Genomic DNA, 15,413 nt, shown 5'->3' with positions numbered 1-15,413 from the left:
TGAGTATAGGTCAGGTTCATCAAATTGTAGCAATTTGAGAGCAAAAGTTAGAATTGACCAGGCAGATTTGAAAAAGATCCAAGTCAAGCCTCTGATGATAAACAAATACAGTCATTGCAATTAGAAGCTCACTGGATGGTTTTAAACAGCACACAGGACACAGCCGAAGGCACAGTTAGTGAACTGGTTGGTAGATCTAAGGAAAGCACCCGGAAGAGAGTATAAAAAGACAGAGCCATGGCATTTAGGCGATGGAAGAAACACACTTTAACTGCTAAGACTGAGGGGAAGAGAGTGGTTAAATCTGACCTCAGGTTTGGGGGATTGTGTGGCTTCAAGCTGCATTTGTTGTCCTTTTTCTAGGCTCCAGGAAAGAGCTGAACTCCAGTCCTGAAACTTCTTGCAAGAAAGTGAAATGGTGCAGCTCTGTCAGATCTCCCCCATCATCTCTTTTCTCAGATAGTGACAGTTCTGAGTCTGAGGATTTCTTGAGTCCATCTGCAAGGCCCAGAGGTACAAGTTGGGGTCAGTCTGGCCAGACTCCAGACGGGAGAACAGCTGCCACAGATCAAGCATCTCCTGCCCCTGCCTCTACCCCTATCCCAACACCTTCCCCAGCCTTCTAGCCTCTAGTCTCCCCTCCATTCTGTCCCCTCATGGTCCCAGAAGGGTTTCAGCTCACAGCTCCCTCCTACTCTCAACACTTGGCAGCTGAGGTCCTCACCATTTTAACCCTTACCACAACCTTGTGCACAGAACGCTCGTTGTTTGGAAATAACTTTTTTTTTGGAAATAACTCTTGATAATGGCCATTCCCCTCTCCAGTACATTCCCACCTCCTTTGTTTGTCTTTCCAACACTGAAAGACCTAATCTCTAGGACTGCTTGCACCGAGGCCGCCTCTTCTCTCTGCAGACCCTCTCTTCAGCCTCCTTGTGGACCTCTGAACCTTTGCACTTAACTCTTCCTTTTGTTTAGGTGGCTCTGCCCACATCTCTCTTCTTCATTTCCTTCAGTTTTTTATTCTGTTGTTACCTTCACAGAGAAGCCCACCCTGACATATCTAGCTAAAAGTGTATCCCCCCCCTGCTTTAGACCTGAGTAAAACCAGTGAAACATTTAAGAGGGTCAGTTAAAAAGTATGTGACTGGAATTCCAGTTCATATGTGCATGGGTTGATTCCACACAAAATGTATTTAAACTTGACTCTGGAGAAGGATATCATGTTTGGTAAGGTGGAGGGTCAGAGAAGGAGAGGAAGACCCCCAATGAGATGGGTTGGCCAAGTGGCAGCATCGATGGACTCAAGCGTGGCAACAGTAGTGAGGTTGGCTCAGGATGGGCAGTGTTTCATTCTGCTGTGCATAAGGTCGCTGTGGGTCAGTACCAACTCGATGGCACCTCACAACAACAACAGCTGCGATCCGTGGAGGACTGCAGACAAGTTCTCACAGTAATATACTTGTCTAGTCTCAGTAGTCCTCCTTCAATGTAAGGTCCAGTCAAAACTGTGACTGTTGAGGGGATCCTCTGGGCTAGTTCAGTTCAAGACAGAGACATCAAGTCAGAAGGTGGTGGGAACTGATTTTGGGGATTCCACTGGGGTCATCTTCATAGATTTTCTTTAAGGACACAGGACAATCATGAGGGCTTACTAGGGAGACATTTTAAGATAATTGTGAAATATTAGTGAAAAACTGGCCAGGGAAGTTGCACCAAGGAATTTTTTTCCCATCCTGGCAATGCACCAGCTCATTCTTCCAGGGTAACAAGGGCTGGCCTATGGTCATTTCATTGTGAAATTTTACACCACCCACCCTACAGCCCTGATCTTGCCCCTTCAGACTTCTTTTCATTCCCAAAGCTCAGAGAACAATGAGAAGGAACATGATTTGAGTTACTCAAGGAGGCCCAAACTGCCATTTTGACATGGTATAAATCAGAAGGCACAGAATTCTCCAGGGAAAGCTTGTTATTAAGTGCTGTCGAGTCGGTTCCAACTCATAGCCACCCTGTATAGGGTTTCTGAGGAGTGGATTTGAACCACCAACCTTGTGGTTCCAACCGACCTTGTGGCCCAGTGCTTATCCTACAGCGCCACACCAGGACATCAGGGAAGGATAGAGAAAACTTTTCTGACAACTTAAGGCTAATCATATCATGGGGAATGGTTACATCATTACATAACTGCTGAGCCACTGGACACCATGGCCTAGCCACGTTGACACACAGCCTTCACCATCACACCCTTCATCTCCCTCTCTGCCTAGGATTTCCTGGTGGTCCGTTCAGTAGCTGTTGCTGCTAAGTGTTGTCAAGTTTGTTATGACTACAGCCTAGGGAACCCTATGAGACAGTTATGTCCTGTCACATGGGGTCCCCGTGAGTCTAAATCGACTTAATGGCACCCAGCCATAGCCGCCTTGGCACAGGACCCAGAACGTTGCTGGGCGCAAAGCTCCGTGCTGAACACCTCCTAAGTACTGAACTGAATGGATGGAATACTGTTTTGCCTGGGCTCCTGCCGCCACCCTCATGTGATCCTGTGTCTCCCTCTAGGCTCCAAGTCCCTGTCTGCCTCACTCTCTGGACTGGGTGTCTCTCGTAGACAGAAAGCAGGTATGACTTAGTATCCCCAGCCAGCACCCATCCACCTCCTTCCTCCTGGGCCCTTGGGTCTGAATTCTCCACCCCTCAGAGTGGATTCAGAGTGGGAGGCCAGGGTGATAAGGTCCTCTCTGCCTGGTCCACCGCCCTTTCCACAGTCAGGGAGCCCTTCAGGGCAGGTCCTATCGTGGACAAATTCCGGGCCAGCTCCACAATGGTTTCAGGATGGATTTGGTTGTTTTGAAGAGTCCTAGTGGTGCAGTAGGTGAAGTATTAGACTACTAGCCGAAAGGTCGGTGGTTCTAACCCACCAGGAGACAAGTGAGACTATCTGCCCCTGTAAAGATATAGTCTTGGAAACCACATGTTAGATCAGGATGAGTCAGAATCAACTCAACAGAAGTGGATTCGGCTGGGTTTTTCCGTTATTTGTTTTGTACTGCGATGAAAATACATATAACAACCCCCCCCCACCTTGACGATTTCTGCCTGTTGAGTTTAGTGATGCTGAGTCCACTCTTCAAGTTGTGCCGCCTGTCCCGCTAGCGCGTCCGAATCCTGCTAGAACCTCAGTCTCAGGCTGCTTCTCATGAAATGTCTGAAGTGCTCCTTCTTCCCCTGGCAACTCAGAGTCCCTGGGTGGTGCTGACAGTTAGGCACTCAAAAGGTTGGCAATTTGAGCCCACCAAAAGATGCCTGGGGAGACAGGCCTGGCTGGCTGCTTCTGACGGCTCCCAGGTTAAGAAACCCCACGGAGCACAGGTCTACTCTGTGCACCTGGGAACACCACGATTCAGCGTCGACTTACCGGCAACTAACACCAGCAGAGCAGCAAACTTCTATTCATCCAACAAGACCCAACCCAAATGCTCCCTCCTCCAGGAAGCCTTCCCCAACTTCTCCAGGCACCGTCAGTCTCCTTCTCCTCTGGGTTCCCATATTTCTGTGGACTGCCCCACCTCAGACTTGAATCTGACTGATTGTGTCCAGGTCTGACTCCCCCACCAGGCCTGGGGCTCCCATTGGAGCCCCCAGCAACGTTCCACAAAGAACCTGGCAGATAGAAGGCCCCAGGAAGCATTTGTCAAATGAACAAATGGATGGAAGGATGATGAATGAATAGTATTCCAAGCACTGACTCTGCCCCAACCAACTCCTGTCTTCCATTTGCTCTTTCTTCATTAGACCAACCTCCTGCAGGGTCTTGCAGCAAATCCCCAACCACCAAAGGCAGCCCACAGGCGAACCGACAAAGCCCCCAGGCCTTGAAGCGGAGTCGAGTGACCACCTCACTTGAAGCCCTCCCCACGGGGACAGTGCTAACAGACCAGAGTGGGCAGCACTGGACGCTGGGATCCCTCCAGACCAGGGATGACCAAGGCATTCTCTATGAAGGTGCACTTTGTCCTCAAGTGGGTGGGTGTTGGGCCATTTCAGGGCTGGTACAGGGGACACGGACACGTGCGTGTGTGGTTGGGGAGGGTCTCTTTTTGAGACTGGGAATGGAAGCCACATCCCCAGTTACTGACCTGCCTCTAGGCAGTTTTCTCTGAGATCTGAGATTGCAGACCTACCTCCAAGGAGCTAGGCCAGTAGCATACATGAGTCCAGCAGGTGGGGGCCGGTGATTGGGAGTGGTGGTTAACTGGAACCCACTGGAGAGCATGTACCCTAAGGCGTTTGCTGCTCTTCAGCTCCACCTCCTGGTGCCATGTGAGAGTGCAGAACCAGCATGGCCACAAGATAAGGATGCTGATGATTCTTGCAGCCACCCTACAAGACAGGATGGACAGCCCCACCCAGCATCTGGTTCTGATGTCAAGACTGGTGACGTCTCTCTCTCTCTCTCTCTGTCTCTCTCTCTCACACACACACACACACACACATACACACACAGCAAGAGGATCTAGTATAGTGCTTACATCATTGAGAGATCTGGGAAGAGCAAGGCAGACCTCCCAAGCAGGTTTGAAATGGCTCCAGAGAGAGGAGGCAAAGGAGAGTGGCTTGGGGCTTCTATTGTAGCTTGGAGCTGGGATGAAGCATCCTCCCCTGCGTGGAATGGACTTGTTGCTGTCTGCTGTCGAGTCAGTTACAACAAACTAGGACTGTCCCTACGGTTTTCTAGCCTGGCATCAATAAGGGAGCAGATCACCACGTCTAATCTCCCACTGAGCCCCTGATAGCAGCTGAGTACTTAGGCACTGCGCCACCTGGGTTCCTGGACATGGTTTGATCCTACCAGTGTGAAAAGAATGTGCACCCAGCTTTCTTGAATCCGCTTTCCAGATGTGAGGCTAAAGGTCTACTAGTCAGGAAACAATCTACCAGTAATCAAAATGTCACAAAAAAAATGGGGTCCGGCTCTTTATTACAACGAAGCAAACAGTAAGTGTAGTGGTGGTATTAGTATTACTAATGCATAACGTTTATTTAGCGGTGGGCCAGTGGTAGAATTCTTACCTGCCATTCGGGAGACCTGTGTACCATTCACTCCCCGCCAGGCCCTCTCATGCAGAGCCCCCACTGGAGCCTTATGTGTTGCTCTGATGCCGAACAAGTTTCAGCAGAGCTTCGAGACTAAGAACTAGGAAGAAAGGCCTGGCGATATACATAGGCAAACGGGTATAGCTGTGGGCTGGGGGCCTCCCGAGACATCCCCCAGGTTCATTGACTGTAGGGAGACACCCAACATGCAGCATGGAGTTGAACACACACCTGTGATTACCTTCAAATCAAAATTAGCAAAGGAAAAAGGCACAAGGGAGTGAAGTCCACGGGAAACCAGGAGTAAGCTTCCTCTCCCCACAGAGTCCCACGGGACGCGCTTCATTCCCAATGCCACCAGTTGTGACAACATATGTGAAGTGTTGTCCACCAGGGAAATTCGCTAAAGACTCTGCCCCCAGAGCTTGTATGTGGGGCTGGTCACGTAGAGGCGTTCGTGACCTGGCATGTACCCAACTTGCAGACTCCTGCAAGGAAAGCAGGTGTCCAGCACAAACCACGTTTGTCCTGTTTAGACCCAATGAGCCACTCTTATCAGTTAGAAAGTGGAGGGAACTTCCACCTCATGGCCCAGGGTGGCTGTTTAAGCTCTCCCCATCAACAGCTGCATTCCAGTACTTTGCAAGCTAACCTTTCAAAAGAGGCCTGCTGTGTGGACTCTTCCCTGTTTGCCTGAATATTGAGAAAGGGAAGTGGCAAGGAGAAGGAGGGAAAAGAATCAAGGATGAGAAGGAGGTGGGATGATTTGGAAGGAAATTGGAGGGCAGGGTACAAGGAAAACTTTATGTGAGAGAGCTAGGAAGGAGAAGAAAAAAAATCTATTTGAAAATAGGATGACAGAAGAAACAAATCTTGAAAACCAAAAATGTAGCCCTCCGTCCTTCCTAGGAAGTCGGCAGATGAAGCATCCAGCCACCCTGCCAGTGGTAACCTCTCTAACTGTACCCATTGTCTACCTATTTTCCAGGCCTTTCTTACTAGTCTGTCTGGGGCTCCGTTGCCCCTCTTCTCCCTAGGAAGCTGGAGGCCAAGGGCCTGGCTACCCTGCAGATGATAATCTCACTGGTCTCTTTTCCCACAGCTGAGCCCGTCTCTGCTTCCCAGAAGCAAAGGTTCTCACTCAAACTGGTGAGTGTAGGTCCCTGGGAAGGGCCTGTGGCTATGGCAATGCATCCTTACCTCTGAGCCGCTCTGAGGGTGGGGCAGGTGGGAGAGCAAGGCCCGGGATCAGGACCCCTCTTGGCCTCTGGAATAGCTTCCTTGAACTGTCATTGTCAAACTCCACAAACCAGGTGGCTTAAATCAACAGCAAAGGGTTGTCTCACTGTTCTGGAGGCTGGTGGTGATTGTTGGTTGTCATGGCAACCTCACTTATGAGCAGACTTAAAAAAAATTTGTGGAGATATTCCTTTATCTTTTCTTTTTCCCCACGAGCTTTTTGAAGACACCCTCCTCATTCCTACCCCACCCCAATATAACAGAATAAAACATTGCCCAGTGTCATTTCCTCCCCCGCCCCCAAATAGATGAGGTCAGTCCTAGCTTCTGTGCCTGTGGTTTTGTCCCCATTTGGGCAGGAGTTGTCTTTGTTCTGTGAAGGAGGCAGGATTCGTGTAGGGTGTTCTTGAGTCAGTATCCCTTAAGATGTAAAGGGGATTTGACAAGGCAGTTGAAAAAGCAGCGTTGGGGGACGAGAGTTGGCAAGCCACTTGAAGATGGCTTAGAGCAGATGCTCAGAGAAACGAGAGCCTTCCTTCAGTGCCAACAGAGAAAGCCTTTCCCGAGAGCTGGCTTCCTGATTTCAAACTTCTAGCCTCCTAAACGGTGAGAAAATAAATTTCTTTTGTTAAAATCACCCATTTATGATAGTCCTCTGATCGCAGCACACTGGAGAACTGAGACACCTGGTCTCATGCCATCTTCATGGTCACTGTACGCCGTGATCCATGGTGACTGTTGTGTCGATCCATCTCATTGAGCGGTTCCCTCATTTTCGCTGACCATTCACAACGTCCTTTTCTAGCAATTGAATTTTCCTTAAGATTTGTCCAAAGTATGCTAGCCAAGGTCTCTCACCATCTTCTCGTGGGTTACAGTCTGAATTCAGGATGTCAGCAGGCCCAGGTCTTCTCCAAAAGTTGTCAGGGGAGAGCCCTCCTTGTCTCTCTCCACCCCTGGCAGCCCCTGACTTTCCTTGGCGTGCAGCTGTGACATCTCTTCAGTCTCTACTTCCTTCGTCACATGGCTGCCTTCCCTCTGCGTGTCTGTGTCTTTTCTCCTATTATGAGGATGTCTTCATACTGGATCAGAACCCACTTTACTTGAGCATAGGAGCCTTGGTGGTACTGCCAGATAAGCACTGGGATGCTCACAAGGTCGGCAGGAGAAGGATGGAACTGTAAAGATGTGCAGCCTCGGAAAGTCTGTACAGGAGCACTGTGAGTCTGACTCGACTCAGACAGTTCGCTTTTGAGTCCTCGAAAGGTTGGATAAGAACCTTAGTGGGCAGTGAGTTCCTGTGAACGGAGGAGAAACGACTCAGAAAAGGAGGCTGCAACTGAGAGAACGCAGCTCATGTCACTGGATTGCAAACAGAGACATTTTAATTGACGCATATTCTGCTGTGGACATTTTCAACAAGAAAAATAAATTGCAGTAAAATTTGTGAAAGCTGGAATCTATGTAAGACGGAAACCTCAAATGCAAGGGACTTCAAAAAGTTCATGGACAAATTCCATGTTTTCTTTCTATGTTTCCACAGGTTTTTGATGTCCCCCAGCCCTGTACTTCCCACTTTTAAAAAAAGTGATAGAAAAGTAATTCTGTAAAGCAGCAAACTTGGGAGACTCCTCCACCTCCCCACGAAACGGCAGTCTCGTCAGGTTACAACTCTCTCAGTTTTCACAGCATTTTAAAACAGAAACACCACAAGGGAGTGTCTTTAACAAACAAATTCATTTTCTCACAGTTTAGGAGGCTAGCTAGAAGTCTGAAATCAGAGCTCTGGTTTTAGGGAAAGGGTCTCTCTCTGTTGGCCCTGGGGGACGGTCCTTGTTTCTTTAGCTTCTCTGCCTTAGCTTTTTGGCAGTCTTCATGTGGCAGGGAAATCTGTCATCCCCATCTCTGCTGCCTCGCTTCCTTGTTTAATGTGTTCCTTTTATATCTCATAGGAGCCCTGGTTAAGAGCTCAGCTGCTAACCGAAAGGTTGCCAGTTCAAACCTAGTAACAGCTCCTTGGGAGAAAGAGCGGGGGTTTTTTCGTTTGTCAAGATTGTTGTTGTTATGTGCCATGGTGTCGGTTCTGACTCATAGCGACCCTGTACAGGGTTTCTGAGGCTGTAAATCTTTACGGGAGCAGAAAACCTCATCTTTCTCCCACGGAACAGCTGGTAGTTTCAAACTGCTGACCTTTCGGTTCACAGCCCGATTTGTAACCACTACGCTACCAGAGCTCCTTTCAGCCATGGAAACGCTGTGGGGCAATTCTACTCTATCCTTTTGGGTCACTATAAGTCAGAATGAACTCTAAAACAGCCCTGGGTTTTCTTTTTAATACCTCAAAGAGATTGGCTCAACATCCAGCCTATACTAATCCTGTCTTGTTCACAGAATGAAACAAATGCTTTCCCAAGTGGGATTGCAACCACAGGTCCAGGGGTTAGGATTTGCACCATATATTTCCAAGGGAACGAATCAATACATAACACATCCCCATTGGCCAGAATTTGTCAGATGATCATCCCTTGCTGCGAAGGAGACTGGGAAATGCAGTCTTTTGTTAATGGCCATGTACCTAGGGAGCACTTGTGGATCCTATCATTAAAAAAAAGAAGGGGAGCCTGGGTGCTGAAGACTACAAACAGCCTCTGATAACGTGTTGCAGGCAGCACCCCCGGGGCCTTTGGTTCTGTGGTGGGGACTTGACAACAGACATTGCTAGGATTGTCCTGGGACTGTGACGTATTGAGGGCTCTGGTCTCAGAGAGTACAGTATGACAGCCTCCTCTCCTGCCCCCACCAGGATGCCAAGGACGGACGTTTGTTCAATGAGCAGAACTTTTTCCAGCGAGCTGCCAAACCTCTGCAAGGTATTCTGGGGAAGTGGGCAGGGCGGGAGAGAAATGGGACCAACCTAGAAGGGACAGCCCACCTCCCTGTGGGTGTGGGAAGGGTGGAGATTTGAAACACAGATTCACGTCCTGTCTGTGCCCAAAGCCTGGCTTCTGTCACTCCTCAGGCCTCTGGCATCCTGTGTGTGCTAGGACCTGCCCGTTTTTGGTTTTGATTTTCTTACTGTGATGAAAATACACCAAACATTTGCCATCACATAACCCCCACATTTACTATTGTGTGACACTGATGACATTTTTCATGTTGGGTCACCATCCGTGCTACCTTTTTTCAAAAAGTAAACCCATTGCTCCAACCCAAACAAAGACTCCCTCTCCTCCTCTGTCCTACCCTGTAGCCATCAGTGATCCTTGATGTCTGTTGTTTGCTTATTTCTCATAAGTGAGAGCCCCGATTTTTGTCCTCTTGTGACTGACTGGTTTTGCTCAGTATGTGTTTGATGTTCCTTCACTAGTATTGCGGCATGCCTCAGGACTTCATTGCTCCTTAGGATTAAAATATTCCACTGCATGGAGAGACTTCATTGTGTTTACCCACTCATCTGTTGGTGGACATTTTGATTGTTTCCAGTTTGAACCAGTTCTTGATAGTCAAGTATTCAATTTTCAGGAATGTTCCAAGCCAGTAGGTAGTACAGCCAGAATGAAAAATTGACCTCTGTATACAACCAACACCTCATAAGATCTAGTTCCTTGGTTTGGAGGTTTCACAGCATTGTTCCATGGGACCGCCCAGTGAATTGGCCTAGTAACATACTTTATTGTGCAGCTCTTCTACCTCCCAGTCCCTTGCCTAGTACCTGGGGTCTTAAAAGCTTGCAAATGGCCATCCAAGACATGAAAGTTAGTTTCTATTCACCTGGAGCAGAGGAATAAAGGGAGTCAGGAGTAAGAGGAGGCTATGGAATGTGTGGCTAACTGCCTCCATGAACACCTACCACCCTTGCCATCGGACCAGAACTGCATGACGCCCGGCTACCATTACTGAACATTTTGATCAAAGATTCTACAGCAGAGTCCTGATCAAAAGGGGGAAATTGCAAAACAGAATGTCACATTCTATGGAAGGCAGGATGAACCCCTGAAACTATGACCTTAAGATAATAGTTAAACCGTAAGCCAAAACTATTCCCTAAAGTCACCTTAAAACTAAATAATAGTGTAATCATTATTTAGTAATTAGTAAACACTGTGTCTGCCTTGAGCTTTATGCTCTTTTAAGAGCTCTCTGTATGGGCTCAAAGTGACAATAACAACTTGAATGATTCAGGAGGAACCTTAGCGGGCAGTGAGTTAGTGAGAATGTGGAGGAACAACGCAAACGGAGGGTGAGGATTGGTGCCCAACTTGAATAAGACAAACTAGTGTCATGGAATTGTGCAGTAGAAACTACTAAATCCGTGTTACGTCTTGTTGTATCTCTTCTCAACGACAGCAGAATAAATAAAATTGAAAGACCACTAAAAAGTTAGAGTACGTAAACCTGAATAGTCAAATGTTGTTACGTGCCGTGCCGTGGAGTCGGTTCCGACTCATAGCGACCCTGTACAGGGTTTCCGAGGCTGTAAATCTTTACAGGAGCAGAAAGCCTCATCTTTCTCCCGCGGAACAGCTGGTAGTTTTGAACTCCTGACCTTGCGGTTCGCAGCCCGATTTATAACCACTACGCTACCAGAGTTCCTTGAATAGTCAAATAAATTCCATTAAAAACAAAGGTAATACAGTCTTAAGACTCAGTAGATCCTAATTATTTTACTGCCTTTTCGGTGGCTGGTGCTCTTGAAATGATTTGCATGTGTCGTTGTTGTCAGTTGTTGTTGTTGCTGTTATGTACCGTGAAGTCTGTTCAGCCTTATAATACTTACATGAATTGTTGGTGTTTTGTTGGGCACAATGGAGTAGCTTCCGGCTCTTAGAGACATCATGTGACAGAGTAGAACTGACTCATAGGGTTTCGTAGGCTGCCATCTTGATAACCGCAGGGTGGGTTTAAACAGCCAACCTTTGGTTCAGCAGCGTTTAACTGTGGCACCACCAGTTCTCCTTGTTTATATGGTAGAAATACTACTTAGTAGTGAGCTACGGTGCCCCAGTGGCGCACTAGGCTAAGTGATTGGACTGCTAATCACAGCCGGCAGTTTGATCCCACCAGGAGAAGCATGTGGCAGTCTGCTCCCATAAAGATTTGCAATCTTGGAAAGCCTCTGGGGCAGTCCTCCTCTGTCCTAGAGGGTCGCTGTGAGTCAGAATCGACTCCACAGCAGTGGGTTTGTGTTGGTTTCTCTGATGGCATCCGCATTCAGCCCTGCGACCCCCAGACATGGGTTACAGACAACTCAAGGGTCATCCACTGTCTCCTGTCCCCACCCACAAAGAGGCGGCCTTCCCCTAGGGGACAATAGTCTAACCAGGTCTGGGATTTGGGCGAGCTGTCCTTCACCTGTGCACCTGGGCTAGGTGAGCTCTAACTGCCAGCCTTCCGCAGTGAACAAGTGGAAGAAGCTGTATTGCACCCCCCTTCTGGCCATCCCCACCTGCTTCGGTTTTGGCATCCATGAGGACAAGTACAGGTGAGCTATCCCCAAACCACCCTCCTCTCTGTCCCCTGTCTTATCCCCTACCCTGCATAATATTGTGACCCTGGAACCCATAGCTGGTTGGTTTCTGTCCTCTTCCCACTGCTTTCAAGCAAGGTTGATGCCCAGCTGTTTTCCTGTCTTCCTGCTGCTATAACAAATGCCCTAAGTGGTTAGCTTTAAGGAACAGAAATCTACTTTGCCCATAATTATGTTGTTGGGCGCCATCAGGTTGGTTCTAGCTCACAGTGAGCCTGTGTACAAGAGAACAAACGCTGCCCGGGCCTCCTCCACGCATTGTTTATCCTCATCCTCATCACTGTGTGGGAGCCCATTGTGGCAGCCACAGCATCAGTCCTTGGGGTCTTCCTCTTTTCCGCTGAACCGTCCACTTTCCTAATCACAGTGTCCTTCTCCAGTGGCTGCTTCCTCCTGGTAACCCGTCCGAAGTGTGTGAGACAAAGTCTCGGCCACCCTCGCTTCTAAGAAGCTTTCTGGATGTACTTCTTCCAAGACAGATTTTTTTTTTTTTCATTTTTCTGACAGTCCAGTTATATTTGGTATTCTTCAACCATACCACAGTTCAAAATCATAAATTCTTTTTCAGTTTTCCTTATTCATTGTCCAGCTTTCACATGCAAATGAGGTAATTTGAAAAGAGCATGATGACTTAGGTCAGGTGTACCGTAGTCCTCAAAGTGACATCTTTGCTCTTTAACACTGACCCCTCGGTGTGTGCTGTCCATGGTTCTGACTCATAGCAACCCTGTATAGGGTGGATTTGAACCGCCGACCTTGCAGTTAGCAGCTTTAATGCTTACCCTGTAGCAACTCATCAGGACTCTTGTTTTATGAAGTGCCATCAAGTTGTACCCGACTCATAGCAACTGTAGCGGGTTTCCAAGGCTGCCAATCTTGGCAGAAGCAGAAAGCCTCTTCCCCGGATCCTCTGTGGTTTGTGGTTCGCTGTCCTTTGGCGCCATCGCGCTGACAGTTTGTTGTTATTTAGTGCTGTTGAGTTGGTTCCGGCTCATAGCGACTCTGTATAGGGCTTCCAGGGAGTGGCTGGTGAGTTTGAACCGCTGACCTTGCATTGCATACAGTGCTTATCCTGCAGCGCCACACTAGGACTCCTCAGTTTGTTGTTGTTAGGTGCTGTCGAGTAGGGTCCGACCCATAGCAACCCTATCTCCTGCCCCGGTCTCACATTCATTGTCATGCTTGAGCCCTTTGCTGCTGCCACTGTGCTAATCCATCTTATTGGGGTTCTCCCTCTTTTTCGCTGACCCTCCCCTTGACCAAATGTAATGTCTTTCTCTAGGAACTGATTCTTCCTGATAATATGTCTAAAGAATGAGAAAAGATATTTGACCATCTTGGCTTCTAAAGAGCAGTCTGTCAGAACAGTTTCCAATACGGATTTATTTTTTCTTCGAGTCATCCATAGTCCAAGTTCAGGAGGCCAAGATTCAGGATGTCCACTCTGGGAGAAGTCTCTGTATCTACTGAGAAACATCCTATCCTTGTCTCTTTCTACTTCGCTCCCTCATTTCCTTGATACATGACGTCAACTTTTTCTCCATCTCTGTTTGCTTCTATCTCAAAGATGAGTGGTTCAAAACACACCCTACAAGATTGTAATCATTGCAATGAAACGATGGTGTAAAACTGATGTTCTCCCATGTAAACTATCACTCAATTCACAATAAAAATTTTAAAAAGAAAAACACCAAAAAATCCTACAATGATATGGCCTCTTAACATATCCAAGAAAACCCATTCCCAAATGAGAATATAACCACAGTACAGCCCACTACCCTGGAGCTGATTCCAACTCATAATAACCCCATAGGACAAAGTGTGACACTGCAGGATAAGCACTGGACTTCTTAACCATAAGGTCAGCGGTTCAAATCCACCAGCCGCTCCTTGGAAACCCTATGCAGGGTCACTATGAGTCGGAACCGACTTGATGGCACTTGGACAATGATCAAATAATCTATATGGAAGTAGATTGTCAGGTCTTTCTCCTGAGGAGCAGCTGGTGGGTTCAAACAGCCAACCTTTTGATTTGTAGTCAAGCATCGTAACCACTACGCCAGGAGGCCTTCTCCAAAACCACAGGTAAGAACTGAGGATTTCAGTTTATCGCACCAACTAATCAGAACCCTTCTTCCTTCCACTTGATTCTAGAACCTCCTAGCCGCCTGGGAGGACTTGTGTGCCTTCCCTTCCCCCATCCGTCACCGCTGGGAGGCTCAGCCCTGCCCTGCCCAACTCAGGCCTTGTGTTCTCCAGGTTCTTGGTGTTCCCCATGCTGGGGAGGAGCCTCCAGTCAGTCCTGGATGACCACCCAAAGCACATCATATCGGAGAGGTCGGTGTTCCAGGTGGCCTGCCGGCTGGTATGTGCATCCTCACCCACCCAGCCAGCTCTCTCGCTGGGCCTGGTGCTTCCATCGCAGGTTCTGTCTGTGTGGGGTTCACCCATGTGTTCGTGTGCTGCCCGCATCTCACAGACGCTCGAGTCCTGCTGCTTGAGTTTGCTGCTGCTGTCTGAAACCATTGAGTCAGTGCCAACTCATAGCGACCGCCCCACAGGGTTTCCTAGACCGAGCAGACTGCCACCGTTGTTTTCTCCCACAGGGCAGCTAGCTTCAAACCACCGCCTAGCCACTCTACTAAGTAATTCTGCTCTAACAGGAAATTCCAAGGAGGACGGCTTTGTTGTTGCTGTTATGTGCCATCAAGTCAGTTCTGACTCACAGCCACCCTGTATTAGGGTTTCCAAGTCTTTATTCTCAGGAGCAGCTGGTGGGCTCCAACCGCCAACCTTGTGGTCACTGCTAATCCTGCAGAACCACCAGGGCTCCCATAACCGAAAGAACCACAGGTTGATGATTCTGAGAAACAGAAATTCCTCCTCATACCACTTAACAAACAACAACAACAACAACCCTCCCATTGGCGCTGTGGAAAAAGCCTTGGGCAGCAACTCCTCGGGAGAAAGAAGTTGTCGCTTCCCTAAAGATTTACAGTCTCGGAAATCCTATGTGTAGGGTCACTGTGAGTCAGAATGAACTCAATGGCGGTGGGTGGATTTTTCATCCCCCCCCAGTTACAGGCAGAGATGTGTGACCCCAGAGCTCCCAGCGGGGGTCCCCACACCAGGCTTTGCATCAGAGAATCTTTGGGTTTGTCTTGTTACTCACAGAAACACTCTCTTCCTTCTGTCCCCCAGCTGGACGCCCTGGAGTATCTCCACGAAAATCAATACGTTCATGGAAACGTGACAGCCGAGAATATCTTTGTGAATCCAGAGGACCTGGCCCAAGTAAGAACCAGCCCCTCCCCATCGTGTGGCCCCTCTGGGCTCAGATCCCCACCCATCCCCAAACCTTGGTTTATTTCACAAGTGTGTATTGTAAATCAAGAATTGGTATCCATCCTATATAAAGAGTGCCTTGAAGTAAATAAATAAATAAATAACTTAGTTAAAAAAAAAAAAAAATACAAAGAGCATTTTATACCTAGGTAAGGAGCTCTGGTAGCGTAGTGGTTACGAATCGGGCTGCGAACCGCAAGGTCAGCAG

General features: G+C 48.2%; 1 protein-coding gene across 2 annotated transcripts in view; it reads left to right on the top strand.

The window, feature by feature from the left end:
• VRK3 (vaccinia related kinase 3) overlaps window positions 1-15,413 on the top strand; it is a 23,559-nt gene that overhangs the window by 1,549 nt on the left and 6,597 nt on the right. The window contains exons 2-8 of one of the 2 annotated variants that reach the window (XM_006868225.1): window positions 364-513; window positions 3,808-4,002; window positions 6,197-6,243; window positions 9,137-9,203; window positions 11,731-11,815; window positions 14,120-14,225; window positions 15,062-15,154. In XM_006868225.1, the coding sequence (XP_006868287.1) occupies window positions 364-513; window positions 3,808-4,002; window positions 6,197-6,243; window positions 9,137-9,203; window positions 11,731-11,815; window positions 14,120-14,225; window positions 15,062-15,154 (743 nt within the window). Of the gene's footprint in view, window positions 1-363; window positions 520-3,807; window positions 4,003-6,196; window positions 6,244-9,136; window positions 9,204-11,730; window positions 11,816-14,119; window positions 14,226-15,061; window positions 15,155-15,413 lie in introns of both variants that reach the window. The other variant, XM_006868224.1, reaches the window with a different exon arrangement.

Source organism: Chrysochloris asiatica, unplaced genomic scaffold (assembly GCF_000296735.1).
Source record: "Chrysochloris asiatica unplaced genomic scaffold, ChrAsi1.0 scaffold00116, whole genome shotgun sequence".
NCBI classification, from domain to species: domain Eukaryota; kingdom Metazoa; phylum Chordata; class Mammalia; order Afrosoricida; family Chrysochloridae; genus Chrysochloris; species Chrysochloris asiatica.
The sequence above is the reverse complement of the archived record's forward strand: the minus strand, read 5'-3'. Positions and strand labels throughout refer to the sequence as shown.